We start from the raw sequence: 19,199 nt of genomic DNA on the forward strand, positions 1-19,199 counted from the left end.
TCAAATTGGCTAGTCCCAGAGCTGCAACGAGATTTCGCCCATTATCACACACCACCAGGCCGGGCTTGAGGCTCACCGGCAGCAACCACTCGTCGGTCTGTTGTTCAATACCCCGCCACAACTCCTGTGCGGTGTGGGGCCTGTCCCCCAAACATATGAGTTTCAGAATGGCCTGCTGACGTTTACCCCGGGCTGTGCTGAAGTTGGTGGTGAAGGTGTGTGGCTGACTGGATGAGCAGGTGGAAGAAGAGGAGGAGGAAGCCGAGAAGGAGGAGGTGGCAACAGGAGGCAAAGAATGTTGCCCTGCGATCCTTGGCGGCGGCAGGACGTGCGCCAAACAGCTCTCCGCCTGGGGCCCAGCTGCCACTACATTTACCCAGTGTGCAGTTAGGGAGATATAGCGTCCCTGGCCGTGCTTACTGGTCCACGTATCTGTGGTTAGGTGGACCTTGCTACAGATGGCGTTGCGCAGTGCACACTTGATTTTATGGGATACTTGGTTGTGCAGGGAAGGCACGGCTCTCTTGGAGAAGTAGTGCCGGCTGGGAACAACATACTGTGGGACAGCAAGCGACATGAGCTGTTTGAAGCTGTCTGTGTCCACCAGCCTAAATGACAGCATTTCATAGGCCAGTAGTTTAGAAATGCTGGCATTCAGGGCCAGGGATCGAGGGTGGCTAGGTGGGAATTTACGCTTTCTATCAAATGTTTGTGAGATGGAGAGCTGAACGCTGGCGTGTGACATGGTTGAGACGCTTGGTGACGGAGGTGGTGGTGGTGGTGTTGGTGGTACATCCCCTGTTTGCTGGGCGGCAGGTGCCAACGTTCCTCCAGAGGCGGAGGAAGAGGCCGAGGCGGCAGCAGCAGAATAGGCCGAGGCGGCAGCAGCAGAAGAGGTAGCAGGGGGAGCCTGAGTGACTTCCTTGGTTTTAAGGTGTTTACTCCACTGCAGTTCATGCTTTGCATGCAGGTGCCTGGTCATGCAGGTTGTGCTCAGGTTCAGAACGTTAATGCCTCGCTTCAGGCTCTGATGGCACAGCGTGCAAACCACTCGGGTCTTGTCGTCAGCACATTGTTTGAAGAAGTGCCATGCCAGGGAACTCCTTGAAGCTGCCTTTGGGGTGCTCGGTCCCAGATGGCGGCGGTCAGTAGCAGGCGGAGTCTCTTGGCGGCGGGTGTTCTGCTTTTGCCCACTGCTCCCTCTTTTGCTACGCTGTTGGCTCGGTCTCACCACTGCCTCTTCCTCCGAACTGTGAAAGTCAGTGGCACGACCTTCATTCCATGTGGGGTCTAGGACCTCATCGTCCCCTGCATCGTCTTCCACCCAGTCTTGATCCCTGACCTCCTGTTCAGTCTGCACACTGCAGAAAGACGCAGCAGTTGGCACCTGTGTTTCGTCATCATCAGAGACATGCTGAGGTGGTATTCCCATGTCCTCATCATCAGGAAACATAAGTGGTTGTGCGTCAGTGCATTCTATGTCTTTCACCGCTGGGGAAGGGCTAGGTGGATGCCCTTGGGAAACCCTGCCAGCGGAGTCTTCAAACAGCATAAGAGACTGCTGCATAACTTGAGGCTGAGACAGTTTCCCTGGTATGCATGGGGGTGATGTGACAGACTGATGGGGTTGGTTTTCAGGCGCCATCTGTGCGCTTTCTGCAGAAGACTGGGTGGGAGATAATGTGAACGTGCTGGATCCACTGTCGGCCACCCAATTGACTAATGCCTGTACCTGCTCAGGCCTTACCATCCTTAGAACGGCATTGGGCCCCACCATATATCGCTGTAAATTCTGGCGGCTACTGGGACCTGAGGTAGTTGGTACACTAGGACGTGTGGATGTGGCAGAACGGCCACGTCCTCTCCCAGCACCAGAGGGTCCACTAACACCACCACGACCATGTCCACGTCCGCGTCCCTTACTAGATGTTTTTCTCATTGTTATGGTTCACCACAACAACAAATATATTATTTGGCCCAATGTATTGTATTCAAATTCAGCGGGATATAAATTTGAGGCCTAGTATTTAGGCGCTGGGTGACCGGTATGGATTTAGTGACAGAATTAGACTTGGAAATGCACAGAAGCGTGTGTGTGAAGTTATTCTGAATGACCCAATGTGCACCTTGAATATTATATACCCTTTTTGGGATAGATTTCAAATAGCTCTGATATAGCAGGAACCACTAAATTATGAAATTGCTAAATTGGGAATTGTACTTCAACCCAGAACAAAAAATGTGCTTTGACGGGCACTAAATAACTTTCCCAGCTACAACAGGACAGCGGTAACGAGAGATTTAGAGGGATTTAAATTTGAGGCCTAGTATTTAGGCGCTGGGTGACAGGTATGGGTTTAGTGACAGAATTAGACTTGGAAATACACAGTAGCGGGTGTGTGTGAAGTTATTCTGAATGACCCAATGTGCACCTTCAATATTATATACCCTTTTTGGGATAGATTTCAAATAGCTCTGATATAGCAGGAACCACTAAATTATGAAATTGCTAAATTGGGAATTGTACTTCAACCCAGAACAAAAAATGTGCTTTGACGGACACTAAATATCTTGCCCAGCAACAACAGTACAGCGGTAACGAGAGATTTAGCGGGATATAAATTTGAGGCCTAGTATTTAGGCGCTGGGTCACCGGTATGGATTTAGTGACAGAATTAGACTTGGAAATGCACAGAAGCGTGTGTGTGAAGTTATTCTGAATGACCCTATGTGCACCTTCAATATTATATACCCTTTTAGGGATAGATTTCAAATAGCTCTGATATAGCAGAAACCACTAAATTATGAAATTGCTAAATTGGGAATTGTACTTCAACCCAGAACAAAAAATGTGCTTTGACGGACACTAAATATCTTGCCCAGCAACAACAGTACAGCGGTGGGTAACGAGAGATTTAGAGGGATTTAAATTTGAGGCCTAGTATTTAGGCGCTGGGTCACCGGTATGGATTTAGTGACAGAATTAGACTTGGAAATGCACAGAAGCGTGTGTGTGAAGTTATTCTGAATGACCCAATGTGCACCTTCAATATTATATACCCTTTTAGGGATAGATTTCAAATAGCTCTGATATAGCAGAAACCACTAAATTATGAAATTGCTAAATTGGGAATTGTACTTCAACCCAGAACAAAAAATGTGCTTTGACGGACACTAAATATCTTGCCCAGCAACAACAGTACAGCGGTAACGAGAGATTTAGAGGGATTTAAATTTGAGGCCTAGTATTTAGGCGCTGGGTGACAGGTATGGGTTTAGTGACAGAATTAGACTTGGAAATACACAGTAGCGGGTGTGTGTGAAGTTATTCTGAATGACCCTATGTGCACCTTCAATATTATATACCCTTTTAGGGATAGATTTCAAATAGCTCTGATATAGCAGAAACCACTAAATTATGAAATTGCTAAATTGGGAATTGTACTTCAACCCAGAACAAAAAAATGTGCTTTGACGGACACTAAATATCTTGCCCAGCAACAACAGTACAGCGGTGGGTAACGAGAGATTTAGAGGGATTTAAATTTGAGGCCTAGTATTTAGGCGCTGGGTCACCGGTATGGATTTAGTGACAGAATTAGACTTGGAAATGCACAGAAGCGTGTGTGTGAAGTTATTCTGAATGACCCAATGTGCACCTTCAATATTATATACCCTTTTAGGGATAGATTTCAAATAGCTCTGATATAGCAGAAACCACTAAATTATGAAATTGCTAAATTGGGAATTGTACTTCAACCCAGAACAAAAAATGTGCTTTGACGGACACTAAATATCTTGCCCAGCAACAACAGTACAGCGGTAACGAGAGATTTAGAGGGATTTAAATTTGAGGCCTAGTATTTAGGCGCTGGGTGACAGGTATGGGTTTAGTGACAGAATTAGACTTGGAAATACACAGTAGCGGGTGTGTGTGAAGTTATTCTGAATGACCCTATGTGCACCTTCAATATTATATACCCTTTTAGGGATAGATTTCAAATAGCTCTGATATAGCAGAAACCACTAAATTATGAAATTGCTAAATTGGGAATTGTACTTCAACCCAGAACAAAAAATGTGCTTTGACGGACACTAAATATCTTGCCCAGCAACAACAGTACAGCGGTGGGTAACGAGAGATTTAGAGGGATTTAAATTTGAGGCCTAGTATTTAGGCGCTGGGTCACCGGTATGGATTTAGTGACAGAATTAGACTTGGAAATGCACAGAAGCGTGTGTGTGAAGTTATTCTGAATGACCCAATGTGCACCTTCAATATTATATACCCTTTTAGGGATAGATTTCAAATAGCTCTGATATAGCAGAAACCACTAAATTATGAAATTGCTAAATTGGGAATTGTACTTCAACCCAGAACAAAAAATGTGCTTTGACGGACACTAAATATCTTGCCCAGCAACAACAGTACAGCGGTAACGAGAGATTTAGAGGGATTTAAATTTGAGGCCTAGTATTTAGGCGCTGGGTGACAGGTATGGGTTTAGTGACAGAATTAGACTTGGAAATACACAGTAGCGGGTGTGTGTGAAGTTATTCTGAATGACCCAATGTGCACCTTCAATATTATATACCCTTTTTGGGATAGATTTCAAATAGCTCTGATATAGCAGGAACCACTAAATTATGAAATTGCTAAATTGGGAATTGTATTTCAACCCAGAACAAGAAATGTGCTTGAACGGACACTAAATAACTCGCCCAGCTACAGCACTAGGGACAGATTTAGCTGGATATAAATTTGAGGCCTAGTATTTAGGCGCTGGGTGACCGGTATGGATTTAGTGACAGAATTAGACTGGGATATGGCCAAAAAATAAACAGACTATTGCTGGTTAAATGCACTTGGTGTGACAGCTTCACCCTGATGTAGGCTTTAGCCAAAAAACAACCACACCATTGAGGGTTAAATGCACTTGGTGACAGGCGCAGCTTGCCCCTGATTTTGTATATGGCCAAAAAATGAACAGACTATTGCTGGTTAAATGCACTTGGTGTGACAGCTTCACCCTGATGTAGGCTTTAGCCAAAAAACAACCACACCATTGAGGGTTAAATGCACTTGGTGACAGGCGCAGCTTGCCCCTGATTTTGTATATGGCCAAAAAATGAACAGACTATTGCTGGTTAAATGCACTTGGTGTCACAGCTTCACCCTGATGTAGGCTTTAGCCAAAAAACAACCACACCATTGAGGGTTAAATGCACTTGGTGACAGGCGCAGCTTGCCCCTGATTTTGTATATGGCCAAAAAATGAACAGACTATTGCTGGTTAAATGCACTTGGTGTGACAGCTTCACCCTGATGTAGGCTTTAGCCAAAAAACAACCACACCATTGAGGGTTAAATGCACTTGGTCGCAGCTTGTGCTGGCGCACCACAAGACACAAAATGGCCGCCGATCACCCCAGAAAAATGAGACTGACAAACGGTCTGTGCAGCCTAAAAACAGTGAGCAATTGAGGATCAGCAGCTCAATGATCCACAGCTGCAGATCGATCAGTTAATCAAGTCCTTTGGAGGAGTTAATCTGCCTAATCTCGCCCTACTGTCGCAGCCGCAACCTCTCCCTACGCTAATCAGAGCAGAGTGACGGGCGGCGCTATGTGACTCCAGCTTAAATAGAGGCTGGGTCACATGGTGCTCTGGCCAATCACAGCCATGCCAATAGTAGGCATGGCTGTGATGGCCTCTTGGGGCAAGTAGTATGACGCTTGTTGATTGGCTGCTTTGCAGCCTTTCAAAAAGCGCCAAGAAAGCGTCACAAAAGCGCCAAGAAAGCGACGAACACCGAACCCGAACCCGGACTTTTACGAAAATGTCCGGGTTCGGGTCCGTGTCACGGACACCCCAAAATTCGGTACGAACCCGAACTATACAGTTCGAGTTCGCTCATCCCTAATTATAGGGCAACTATCATCATACTGTACTGGAAATAGGTCTGTAGCACTATTAGACTAAACAGCAAGTAGTGTTTGGCCTGATTAGGAATACAGCTGAGTTTCAGTTGGTGAGAGGTGCAGGAGGAGCCTGAATACAGTGGACTCTATGGGTCAAAATATGAGACTGTTGAGTATTTTACATTTTTCAAACCAGCACCTGGATCTGAATATTTTTGTAATTGCATATAATTAATAATTTTAAGGGGTTGTGCAGGCCATATATATTGATGGCCTATCATCAGGATAGGTCATCAATATCAGATCTGCTTGGGTCTAACAACCGATCAGCTGGCGCTGCTTCCTATTCATTACACTGCCCGTTGTCTAGGAAGTTTCTGTAGTGCAGTGTAATGACAAATACACGCTCCATTCACTTCCAAAGGAGGCAAGTGTAATAAAGCCACTGAGTAATTCAATAAAGTATATCTGTATAGCATCACTTGCTGCTTTCCTTATTTCGCTGTCCACCTCTCGGTTTGAGCACCACTTCAGCAATGCCTCTGGTGCCGGAGCCTCTCTTTTTTCAATTGAATCTACCACACGGACTGACTTGGGTCCGCCCCGTGCACAGCTACATTGGACATGTGAGGTGAGCTGGCCTTTCTTCCTTTGCATATACTACGTACAAGTGCCTGTGCTTACCTAAGTCCGGAGGATTACACTCTACATAGACGGACGTTCTACATCCCATTTCAGCTAACCGCTACAGTGTGAACACCGGCTCTCACCTTTCCCAGTATAAAATGGCTTTTTCAGCATGTACAGACCGCAAATCTAAAGCGGATAAGGTTTTTACAACAGGTGAACCCACCCTAAGTGAAGAGCCTAATCTGAAATCTCAATTATACGAACTTGAGAGACTCTTAACTCACGAGATAAAAATATGGTGGGACCACATGACCCTGACGAAATATGTGGAAAGACAAATGATACCAAGAGGCTTGAGAATAAAAAAGGTACCAACCACCATTTTTTCAGACACATTTGTCTGCAGTTGGAACAAAATACTTAGTGACTGCTCACTAAAACTCATGTCTCTGATTATTGAACATGAAGGGGACAGACTGGATAATATCCATACAAAAATTGATGACTGCAGGAGTACTTTGGACAAATATAAATCCTCAGAATATTTCTCCAAAAGGGAGGAAGATATCATGTCCCATATTAATCAAATGGAAAATGACATCATGGAAATGAAACATCGAAAATTCCAAAGGGACACCTATGATTACAATAACAATCAAGTATATGAATGGGGGAGGAGGGATAACCCACACAGTACACCGAAGTCTATTCTCAAGAAGAAATATAACAACAACAAGAAATATAAAGACAAACAAGGAGTGACCAAACAGAATGTATCTCGCAGAGTGAGTTTTAGTAATTCAGAGGTGGAGACATCAGAATCCTGCGAATCAATGGGGGAGGAGGAAGGTGAAAATAGAATCCGGGACTCTCATCAAATGAAACTCTCATACTACCAAAAAAACAGAAAAGATAAAGACAAACCTGAACCTTCAAAAAACGACCCAGAAGAAGTGGGGGGTCGTAAACACAAAAAGGCCGCATCAGATGTCCACCCGTTTAAAAAACAAATAATTTCTAAAGGTGATAGTAATTCTTTGACATTGGATGTGGTTAATTTGTCTAGTTACATATTGACTAATGATCAGAAAAATGTACTGTCTTTGGGTTTAAATTTTGTGCCCTGTACAGATTTTGATCCCTTCTTTGCCATAATGCAGGTGAATAGATTTGTCAGAAACCTCACATTGAGAAGATGCTTTCTGGAACCCTCCTCTCCACTTGAAGACCCGCAAGCGGAAAATGAGAAAAAAGAAATAGAGACAAATAGCAATAATGATAATATTTATAATAATCTAACATTTAAAGAACAACAGTCTCTGTTCTGTCTTGCGGGTCTTCAATTGGATAATGAACAACACTGCACTGAAAACATCCAACATGATTTTGTAGTGTCAAACAAAAAATATTACCCTACAAAATTCCGTACAAATAGCATGGATGTCTTTCAGGAGGTTGTGGAGAAAGAACTATTAAAAATACATGATTCGATCCCCAAGGTCAAAGAATATAACCTTAGTATGACACAAAAGTCTGCTTTGAAACAACTGGAGGATAATAAAAACCTTATTTTCAAGATGGCGGACAAAGGGGGTTCAGTGGTGGTGCTGGACAAGACGTGTTATTATGCACAAATGCTGGAGGTCTTGTCGGACACCACCACTTACAAATGTTTGAAACATAACCCCCTAACTATATACAAAAAGGATTTGATCCTCATCTTGAATAAGGGCCTAGAGAAGGGTCATATTAATCAGAGACAGTATGATTTTCTAAATGTTGATTTCCCTGTAACCCCTATAATCCATGCCCTTCCAAAGATCCACAAAGGAGTCAATCCCCCCCCCAATGAGACCCATTGTCTCGGGCATTGGCTCCTTAACGGAAAAATTGAGTGAATGGCTGGACTCAGTCCTGCAGCCTCTGGTGAAAAGATTACCGGGGTACATCAAAGATACAACTGATGTCCTCAAATACATGTATGACTGCACATGGTCAGATCAGTATACATGGATTACACTAGACGTTGTAGCTCTATATCCCTCCATTCCTCACACATTTGCCCTTTTGGCATTGGAGTATGCTCTACACAGATACAGCGGTTTTTCTGATTTATTCATAGATTATGTTCTGGAAATTACCTCCTACCTACTTACACACAATTATTTTGTATTTAACGATATATTTTATGTCCAGGTATCAGGTGTTTCCATGGGGGCAAAATTTTCCCCCTCCCTGGCAAATTTATCTATGGCCTTCTGGGAAGAAGGATATATTTTTTCTGTTGACAACCCCTTTTCCGGGAAATTAGTCTGGTATGGCAGATACATCGATGACCTACTCCTTATTTGGGGGGCGATGTGTCTGCCATACCAGACTTTGTCAACTATGTCAATGGGAACACATATAATCTGAAATTCACGTGTGTACAACACCCCCAAACAATTAACTTCTTGGATTTGAGGTTGACTGGGATCCCAGACCAGGTGGTACTAACGGAGACCTACCGCAAGGAGATCTCCGGCAATACCATTCTGAAAGCTAATAGCCACCACCCATCACATACGATAAAAAGCATTCCTGTGGGGGAATTTATAAGAGCTAAAAGAAATTCCAGTACTAGTGAAGCCTTCGATAAAGAGTGTGCTAATATATGGACACGCCTTACGTCTAGAGGATATCCAAAGTGGATGCTCTCTAGGGGTATAAAAATAGCTAATAACAAAAATAGATCTAGATTACTTGGTTTGGTACCGAACATGCAATGCCAATCAAAAGTTAAAGAGAATGGGGGCTGCTATAGTATTGCGGATGGTGATAATATAAACACAAATAAAAATAAGAATAAGAACAGAAACACTAATGTCAGCAAATATAGAGATAAAAAGCAGGAATATATACCCACTATAGTCTTAACCTATAGTAGACAATTTAATACGATCAAGAAAACCATCCAAAAATGCTTACCTATCCTATATGAGGATGATATCCTGAGAGGGGTACTTAGAGATGGCTGTCGTGTTGTCTCTAAGAGACCCAATACGTTGGGCAAAACGTTATCACCCTCTATGTTTACTCCAACAGAAATGACAAATAAAAATCAACCCACCTGGCTCAAATACACAGGATTCTCTACATGTGGTAGCCAGAGATGTAAAACATGTAAGGTTGCCAAAATCACCAAGGAATTTCACAACTCCACACACTCGGAGACATTCCCCATTAGGAGTTATATAAATTGCAATACGAGTGGTGTCATATATATTATCACATGTACTGCATGTGACCTTATGTATGTAGGATGTACCATCAGAAAATTTAAGGATAGGTTACGAGAACACTTAAATTATATTGCCAACCCCTCCATAACAGGGATCTCCAATGCGGCCAGTCATTTTATAAACATCCATGACCGTAATATAGCTACACTCTCTACCTTTGCATTTGAACGTATCACACTACCTAAAAGGGGGGGTAATATCAAACAAAAGACCCTCTTACGGGAAGCATATTGGATCTGGAGATTAAAAACAAGATACCCACAGGGCATGAACCTTAAAAAAGAATTAATGTACCTTTATTAAAGGTAACATGCAGATAAGCCATTTATTATTATATTATTTTTCCTGTTTTATATCCTGTTAAACAGACCAATGTTTCTACATGGTCATCGGAAATAATTTTCTTTTTTTAAATATGTGTTTTTTTTTTTCCTCCTATCTATAGAGTGTGAGGCCACAATGTGGGGATAGTGTTCTACAATGGCTCCATATTCTATATTGTCTGATCCCTTTGTAGTTGCGGCCACGGGTATTGAATGTGGATATATTCTGTTGCAGATAAGCTATCTGCAGCAGAGTATATCTATATGTTTAATGGTGTCCCAACCTAGATATGAATGGGGTGGATACATAAAGAAATATGTTTTGTTAGGTTCATATATTAAAAAATATTATCGGCCATAATTTTGGGTAATTAAGAATAAAATATCCACACCATAAATAACTAAATAATAACAAACAAATAATAATAATAAAAAATATTGATCATTAGGAAGATGCGTGGAGAACGTGAAAATGGAAGCAGTATACCAATCCAAATGGGAATGGGAAACAAAATAAGATGTTAACAGAAAAATTAAATTAAAATTAAAAATGAACCGAGTACTGAAGAATAATCAGATAAGACCTTCTGAGAATAACATCGATTATGCCCAACATTAATAAGGAGATTAGATTTCATATAATCATCCTGTCTATCTCGTCCTTTCCTATTTAAAAAACTTGGATTATAGTGACAGTATACTCTCTTTAGGAATACTAAGAGGATCGTTTGAAAAGGACACCTCCGTACAACAAGAAGTAAGAAACACCACGAGGCAGCGCTATCAATTAACCTCATGCTGGTCATGACCCTTTGACTGCCGAATAAGTGCAGACTAGGACATGAATTCACACTAGGCGATTCCTAAGTGTATATGTGAATACAACTTGCCTAAGGCCATGGCTATCCTGATGTGGCTCAATTGGATTGATACAAACAGCCATTTAATGGAATATACGCATATATATATTGACAATCTCATCTGATTGTATTAGTGGTTCTTTTCACATTTTGTTTTCTTATTCCTTGTTGTTATATCTATATATCCCTTGGTATTCCGTCCCATTCTTTGCATATATATATTTGTTTCCTCGCATCTTATGTTTATTGGGGATATCCATTTATATACCTATATATTCATAAATGTTCAGATATGTGTTCTAAATCTGCCTCATAGACAATAATATACATATATGTCTTTTCTACCACTCCTGGGCCAACATCTCTGATGTATTTAGATAGTAAAACCATATGATTTTAAACTGTTTAACTGTTTAGTATGTTTAAAACAAATTTATATGTTCTTATATCACGGGAGAAATGTTTGCACAGGTGCCTAGCATGGTTCTGATTGTTTTGGCGCCCAACCCACCTCCCCAGAACTCCTCCTGGGGGCGGAATAGTGGGAACTGGACCCTATTTCAGTGATCACCATGCAAGACACCGAGATCATGACTAAGGACACTTGTGTCCGAAACGCGTTGATTGCCTGGGATTAAGCGGGAGCCTGTGCCACTGATTGCTGTATATATGGAAAATTGCTGAATAAAGATTGGGAATTTTTTCTACGTCCACGCTTGGTGCCGGAGCCTCTCTTTTTTCAATTGAATCTACCACACGGACTGACTTGGGTCCGCCCCGTGCACAGCTACATTGGACATGTGAGGTGAGCTGGCCTTTCTTCCTTTGCAATGCCTCTGGTGCTCCATACTGACACCTCCATTCTTATAAACACGACCCCTCCCCTTAACTTGACAGTGCTAGAGTGTAGCGTTGATATCTCACATCTGCGCACTGGTTTCCTAGCATAGCACATGCACACCATGTCTTCTGCTGCTTGCCGAGCAGCGATGATGATTAGTGCGCACACACCAGTGATGTCACTGAACCTGGAAGTGGACACCATGTCTTCTGCTGCTTGCCAAGCAGCGATGATGATTAGTGCGCACACACCAGTGATGTCACTGAACCTGGAAGTGGACACCATGTCTTCTGCTGCTTGCCAAGCAGCGATGATGATTAGTGCGCACACACCAGTGATGTCACTGAACCTGGAAGTGGAGTCAACTGCAGATGAAGCTGACAGCACCTCCACTTTCAGGTTCAGCGACGTTACCGGCTCGTGCGCACTAATCATCATCACTGTTCGGCAAGCAGCAGAATATGCGGTGCGCATGCGCTATGCTAGGAAACGAGTGTACAAGTGCAAGAGATCAGCACTAGACTCACATCTAGCACTGTCAACCTAAGGTGAGGGGGGAGTGTTTATAAGGTTGGAGACGTCAGTATGGAGCACCAGGGGCTTCGCTGGAGCAGTGCTCAAACTGCAAAAACACGCCTCCTGGTACTCCAAATGCTAATTTGCATACAAATGAAACTGTTAATTTCTCCTAAACACCAGCACTGACAATAAAAAGAAAGGTATCAATTTACTCAGCTTCATCAACCCTACTAGGCCTTATGCCTGGTTGCATAGGGTTGATCCTGGTGACCGAGCCACTTTAAGCTCAATTATCCAAATGCCAAATTATGTGTTTTTTTTTTATCATCTGTGTTTTTATTATTTTGGATAACTAGAAAAGATATCCATTGTGATCCAAGCAAATTACAATCAATCCCCACAAGGGGCAACAAAACATCAATGGGTATTCATTTCACATCAATAAACAATGAATGACCAGTATTACATCATACCGGTGTATAAAATCAATTTAACAGTGTACTAAGCAACATACTCGTTGTAAAACAAGAATCGAGTAATTTGGGTGTACATAGAGTACTAATGAGAACGAAAGAAAGGGTGCATATGAGCAAGGAAGAAAGGGGGGGAGAAAGGGGAAAAGGGGAAGAGGTACAAGAATATCTCAGGAACCTGTTCAAATCGACATTTTCAGGTAGAAAAGTTGGCGTGTGACGCTACACAATATGATGACTTCAGCCATGCATTCCATATGGTGAGAAACTTGTGGTGGGTACGACTTGATCTACTAGACATCTCTTCGAACCTGCAAATTTGATGTAATTTTTCAAACCACTTGTTTATAGTGGGGGGAATAGTGTTAAGCCATTTCAGGGGGATTAAAGACTTAGTTGCTGCTAAGAAATGAGTAATCAGGGATGAGGAGGATTGATGAAGGTCCGGTGTAGGACAGCCTAGTAAGACCAAGGCCAGAGTTAATGTCAGTTGTGATCCCATAATTTCTCTTGTTATGCATTCTATTTAATCCCAGAAGGGACGGATAACCGGGCAATCCCACCAAATCAGGGCCGTCTTTAATACTGATTGGACCCTGGGCAAAAATTTACTTGGGCCCCCTGGATCCCGCCTTCCAACTCCTTAGCATGCAATCACTCCTTCCACCACAACACACACACAAAAATTCCACACAACTGGTAGAGTACAGTGAATGACTTTAAATTCCTTCAGTTCTGAAGACTCCAGCGGCTCAGGATCAGTGCTCTGGGCACCTGGGCTCAGGGCTGGAAGTGGGCACAGCTCTGCAGGAAGGTATATATAGGTACCCTATAGTATACAGCACCACACAGTATGCAGTATAGCACCCTACACTATACAGTACCCCACAGTATATAGTAGAGCAGTATAGAAGCCCACAGTATACAGCACCCCACAGTATACAACACCTAACAGTAGAGCAGTATAGCACCTCACCATATACAGCATGCCAAACTATACACGATACAGCACCCCACACTATACAGTGCAGCAGTATAGCACTCCGCAATATACAGCCCCTCACAGTATACAGCCCCCCCACAGTATACAGTACAGAAATATAGCGCTCCACAGTGTACAGTATACAGCCCCCCAGTATAGCACTCCACAATTTACAGCCACCCACAGTATACAGCCCCCCACAGTTTACAGTACAGCAGTATAGCACTCCACATCATACAGCCCCCCACAGTATACAGTACAGCAGTATAGCACTCCACAATATACAGCACCCACAGTATACAGTATACAGGCCCCCACAGTATACAGCACCCCACTATACAATAGTTTACAGTATATTAGCATAACAGCCCCTGTCACCTTTTTCGATGTAATCTTCACAAAAAAGCTCCACAGTTAAGGCAAACTTCTACAGCAACACTCCTGGTATAAAGGACCTTGATGACCTCATAGCCATGTGACCAGTAATATTGCTAGGTTACTGGTCACATGGTGATGATGTCATCTAAGGTCCTAGAGAATCACAGCTCTCACAGTATGCTGCCTGGAGTGCCGGCAGGCATGGTATGGCAGCACCCCCTGTGTAGCTGACAGCCTGACACCCGGGGAAGTGGCTAGTAGGGCTCAAGAGGCAGCTGCCTTGGGCCCCCCAGGAGCAACTGGGCCCGGGGAAGCTGCCCCTTTTGGCCCTTGTTAAAGACGGCCCTGCACCAAATATGGGTATGTGTGCCCACCTGTAAGTTACACCTCCAGCAAAGACTAGTGGGGGATAGTCCATGTGCATAAAGAAACTTAGGGGTTTTGTACCAACCAGCAAGAATTTTGGAATGAGATTCTTGCAAGCGTACACATCTTGAATAACCGTGGGAATTTTGAAGGATCTGATTTATCTCCAACTCGGTAAGGGAGAGACCCAGCTCCTTTGCCCAAGAAGAAATGTACCCAGGGTTACTCAAGTGTTTTTCGTTTCTAACGACAGTCAAGACTTTAGAAAGCTTTTTGAACTTGGGGACCGGAGCGGACAGGTCTAGTTCAAAATCAGTAAGGTCTCTGAAGGGATAATGTGCTTGTAAGAAGTCTGTGCAACATCTATTAAAGTGCGAGACATGTAGAAACGTGAGAGCGAGGTTTGGAAGCAATGATTGTAATTCTGTCCGCACGGGAATAGGTTTGAAACTGATATTTGTTAGTTGGTCCCACATAGGCTTAAAGGTCAGAGATTCTTTACCTACGACCACAGGTATTAGGCTGGAGGGTAATAATGGCAAAATCTTAGGAGCTAGAGAAGGTGAGAGTCAAGCCCAAGTATTATAAGCACCTTTAAAAAGCAAGTTAATGTCAGATGGATTATATGTGTTGCGCGTTTTGGGGGGAATCCACATATCACGTATTAAATCTCCTTTATAGGCCTTTGTGGACCATCGAGATATGGTTTGCGGTTTAGAGAAGGCAGTTAATCGCCTTGTATATTGTTTGCATATCTGGGAAACCGATACCCCCCTTCTTCAAAGGCCTAGTCAGTTCATGCGCCAGACGGGGCCGTTTCTGTTTCCATAGATAATGCGAGAAAAGGTAAAGAAGGTATTTTGGTAAAGAAGGCTTGTGGCAAGGCTATTGGTAACATTTGCAATTTGTACAGGACTTTGGGAAGGACATATGTTTGAATGACGTTTTTTCTACCGATCCATGAAATCAAAGGGATATCATAGTCCGTAAGGATTTTGGGGATTTCTGTAAGGAGTGGGCGAAAGTTCATGTCATATACTTTATGTTTGGAGGAGGGGATGTGTACGCCTAGGTATTTGAGGGATGAGGGGGCCCACACGAAAGGTGAAGCTCCCTTTACTCTCAAATAGCTTTGTTTTGTAAGGGATATATTCAGTATTTCTGATTTAGTGATATTTACTTTGAAATTTGAGACTTCTCCGAAACTTTCAAACAGTTTAACCAGACAGGGGAGCCCAACCTCTGGGTCAGGCAATAAGAACAGAAGATCATCTGCAAAAGCTAGCATTTTCAACTCGCCTTCTGGCGTAGTGAAGCCTTTAATACTTGAATGCTGTCTTACTCTCTGTAGCAGAGCTTCCATTACAAGTACAAATAAAGTGGGGGAGAGAGGGCACCCCTGCCTGGTACCGTTCGTTATCTCGAAAGGGGGTGACAAATAGTCATTTACTAGGAGAGAGGCCGATGGTTGGGAGTAGAGCGAAAAAATCGCTTTTATGAAGGCAGTTGGAAAACCAAATGTCAAAAGTATGGAGTGCATGAAGAGCCAATTAACTCTATCAAAGGCCTTCTCGGCATCTTCTCTGAGAAGAACCAGTGGTCTAGCTTCGGTATGTGCCTGATGTATTGCTGTGAGCAGCTTGGTCGTGTTGGTCCTTCCCTCCCTCCCCGGAACAAATCCCGATTGTTCTTCACCTATCAGGTGAGGTAGAAGCTTCTTTATTCTTAGGGACAGAAGCTTAGCCCAGATTTTGAGGTCTAAATTTAGAAGCGATATGCCAAATTATGTTTTGTGCTGATTGTCTAATAGTAAAGTTGACCTGCCCCCCTTTCCCCCAATGCAGCATATTATGATGAGAGATCTGGTTTAAGCTGTAATTTGACTATGTAGCTATGCATTGGCCATAACATACTAAATTTCTGCCTGGCAAACAGTGTGTATAGAAAAATACTCCTTAAGGAGTCTATAGGATGAATATCTATCTATCTCATATCTATCTATCTATCTATCTATCTATCTATCTATCTATCTATCTATCTCATATCAATCTATCTCATATCAATCTATATCATATCTATCTATCTATCTAGCGTTACATTAAAAAAAAATCCTTTTTTAATTCTTTTATAAGACATATAATGAAACATTTAAAGAAACTTTTGGCACCTTAGTTTTTTTAAGGTCCACAGTGCTAACATGGGTCCTATTGTGGTGGATTTACTAAATGCCATTATACCTTTTATGAGAATAGGCTCATCCGGCCTAAAATACTGCCACCAAAGCTCTGATGGAATTTAAGGCTTCACCTGTAAAGCTAGAACTTTGAGCATCTGTGCACCTGACATCCTAAACGGTAAAATATTACTATGACAAAGTCTATGTTACATCAGATATCATCCAATAACCTCCACTGTCACAGCTCATTAGGCAGGAGTTACCATGTTGAAGCATGTTGTATATGAAATGTGACTGCGCTGTCACTCACCAAATCCCACTGGTAAGGAGATCTTCCAGGTGCAGTCCAAATTACTAGGGTAGTTTCCTGGGAATCCAGGGCTCAGTATAACGCCTTCCATTTCTTCTGTTACTCCTCCACATTGGGCTGAATGTAAAGAAATGGAATAAAGTGATTGTTTAACTTTTCAGAAAGACCTGGGAAGTATCAGAGATTGGTGGGTAAGAATAATGAGAAGTAGGAGCTTGTGGATCAAGAGCTAAGTGATAAACATACACAAGATGGTCATAGAAAAAAAGCACAAAGCCACTAAGCCAGGGGCATTACGCATTTGACAAGATGTGTATTTTTGGTGCGCTGTACATAGTATGACAATCCGCCTGAATAAAAACTGTTCTACCGTATTTAATAAGCAGAGCGTGCAATGAGACACGACACGGAAGATGAATTTCCCACTGAAAAAATGGTCCATTCGTACTTCTCATTCATTTTATCGATCCCATGAAAATATTATGAATAATGAATGTGTTTATTATGTTATCTGTACACATGGATTGATGTTCTTTTTTACTAGCTGCATTTAGATAGTACTTACTGTAAGAAAATATTTCGAAAACTATTGCATGTTACATTGTAAAAGGCGCACAGCATTTGTAATCGGTTACAGAAACAGGATAATTAAAAAAAAGAGAACTTGCCTGTATTTTAATATAAAGAGCGTTATTTCATAGAAAGCTCTATTTCAGATATTATCGCAGTTATTTAGAGGCATATTATTTTGAGAGTGTACAGTGGAGACTAGTCCTCATAATCTGGAACTCCTGCAGCCTGCAGATATGTCTAATGTCCTGTACTTCTCGGGTAGAAGAAGGGGCACATTTATAGAGAACCCAAATCGTTTCACATGATATGATCTGAGATTCCTATTTCTAAGGAGTTAACTGTATATCATCATCATTTTCAGAGACTGCCTGAGAGGAATAATGGGGCACTAAGGTTGCTAATATTATGGAGGCCTTGTGACTGTTAGGGTGCGGCCACACGTGGTGTATGTGCAGCAGATTTTCCACCCCAAATCTGGATGGAAAATACACAGATATCTACAAAGGAAGCAAAGTGGGTGGCATTTAAACACATTTCATCCCCATACTGCATAAAATAATCTATAATGGAAATTAGTGAGGATTTAAATCTGTAGGTTCACCCTTTGCAATGTATAGAGTGAAATATGTGACAAATCCTCAGCATGTAACAAGTGCAGATTTTGCACTGGATTTTTAATGTGGGAATTTATCCCCATATGATCGGATCTTTCCTGTGATATGGACACTGACTGGCACTGTTATTGTGATACTGGGGTAGCCCTGTTATGATGGCTATGAGACTGGTTATGGTATGTTATGGAGGCTTTGTGACTGTTAGGATGTATTCAGATGACGGCACCATGTTTTGTGGTCCGCAAAACATGGATGTCGCCTGGGTGCATTTTGCAATTTGCGGAACGGGCAGCCCATTATCGAAATATCTATTCTTGTCAAAGATTGCGGACAAAAATAGGACATGCTCTATATTTTTTGCAGGGTCGCGGAAAGGAACAATGTGTGCAGTCCGCATCTTTTGCTGGCTATTACTGTGATAGGCACACTGGCAGGCTGTTTGTCCTGTGGCTGAAATTCTGCCCCATATGATTGGATATTTCTTGTGATATGGACACTGACTGGCACTGTTATGGTGACACTGGGGGTAGCTCTGTTATGAAGGTACTGAGGCTGGCTAAGGTATGATATGGAGGCATTGTGACTGTCAATGTGATAGGGATACTGGCTGGCATAGGGATACTGAGGGTGCCTGTTATGTAGGCACTGAGACTGGCTATCATGACTGTTACTGTGATAGACACACTGGGTGTCTGTCCTGTGGCTGAAATTGTGGCCCTCATTCTTGCATTCAGTGGGGGCCTCACAAGCTCAGTAGCTTCCCTGCTCTCTTCCTTCTCTCATTGCTGGTGTTGTGATCTCATAGTAAAGTGGCCCAGACATCTTTGATTCATTTGCTCCTTCTTCTAAATTCATAGAAATATATAGGGATATGGCTCTCTAGACAGCATTGTATGAGGGACTATTTGCTATGTAGGAAAGGAAAGGGTTAACAAGAGCTGACTGCAGTAT

The 19,199-nt window shown here is 42.5% G+C and overlaps 1 protein-coding gene across 1 annotated transcript in view; it reads right to left on the reverse strand.

The window, feature by feature from the left end:
• CSMD2 (CUB and Sushi multiple domains 2) overlaps positions 1-19,199 on the reverse strand; it is a 1,088,526-nt gene that overhangs the window by 79,717 nt on the left and 989,610 nt on the right. Inside the window, exon 40 of the mRNA XM_044285154.1 lies at positions 17,062-17,178. Coding sequence (XP_044141089.1) covers positions 17,062-17,178 — 117 coding nt within the window. The remainder of the gene's footprint in view (positions 1-17,061; positions 17,179-19,199) is intronic.

Source organism: Bufo gargarizans, chromosome 3 (genome assembly GCF_014858855.1).
Source record: "Bufo gargarizans isolate SCDJY-AF-19 chromosome 3, ASM1485885v1, whole genome shotgun sequence".
Taxonomy (NCBI): domain Eukaryota; kingdom Metazoa; phylum Chordata; class Amphibia; order Anura; family Bufonidae; genus Bufo; species Bufo gargarizans.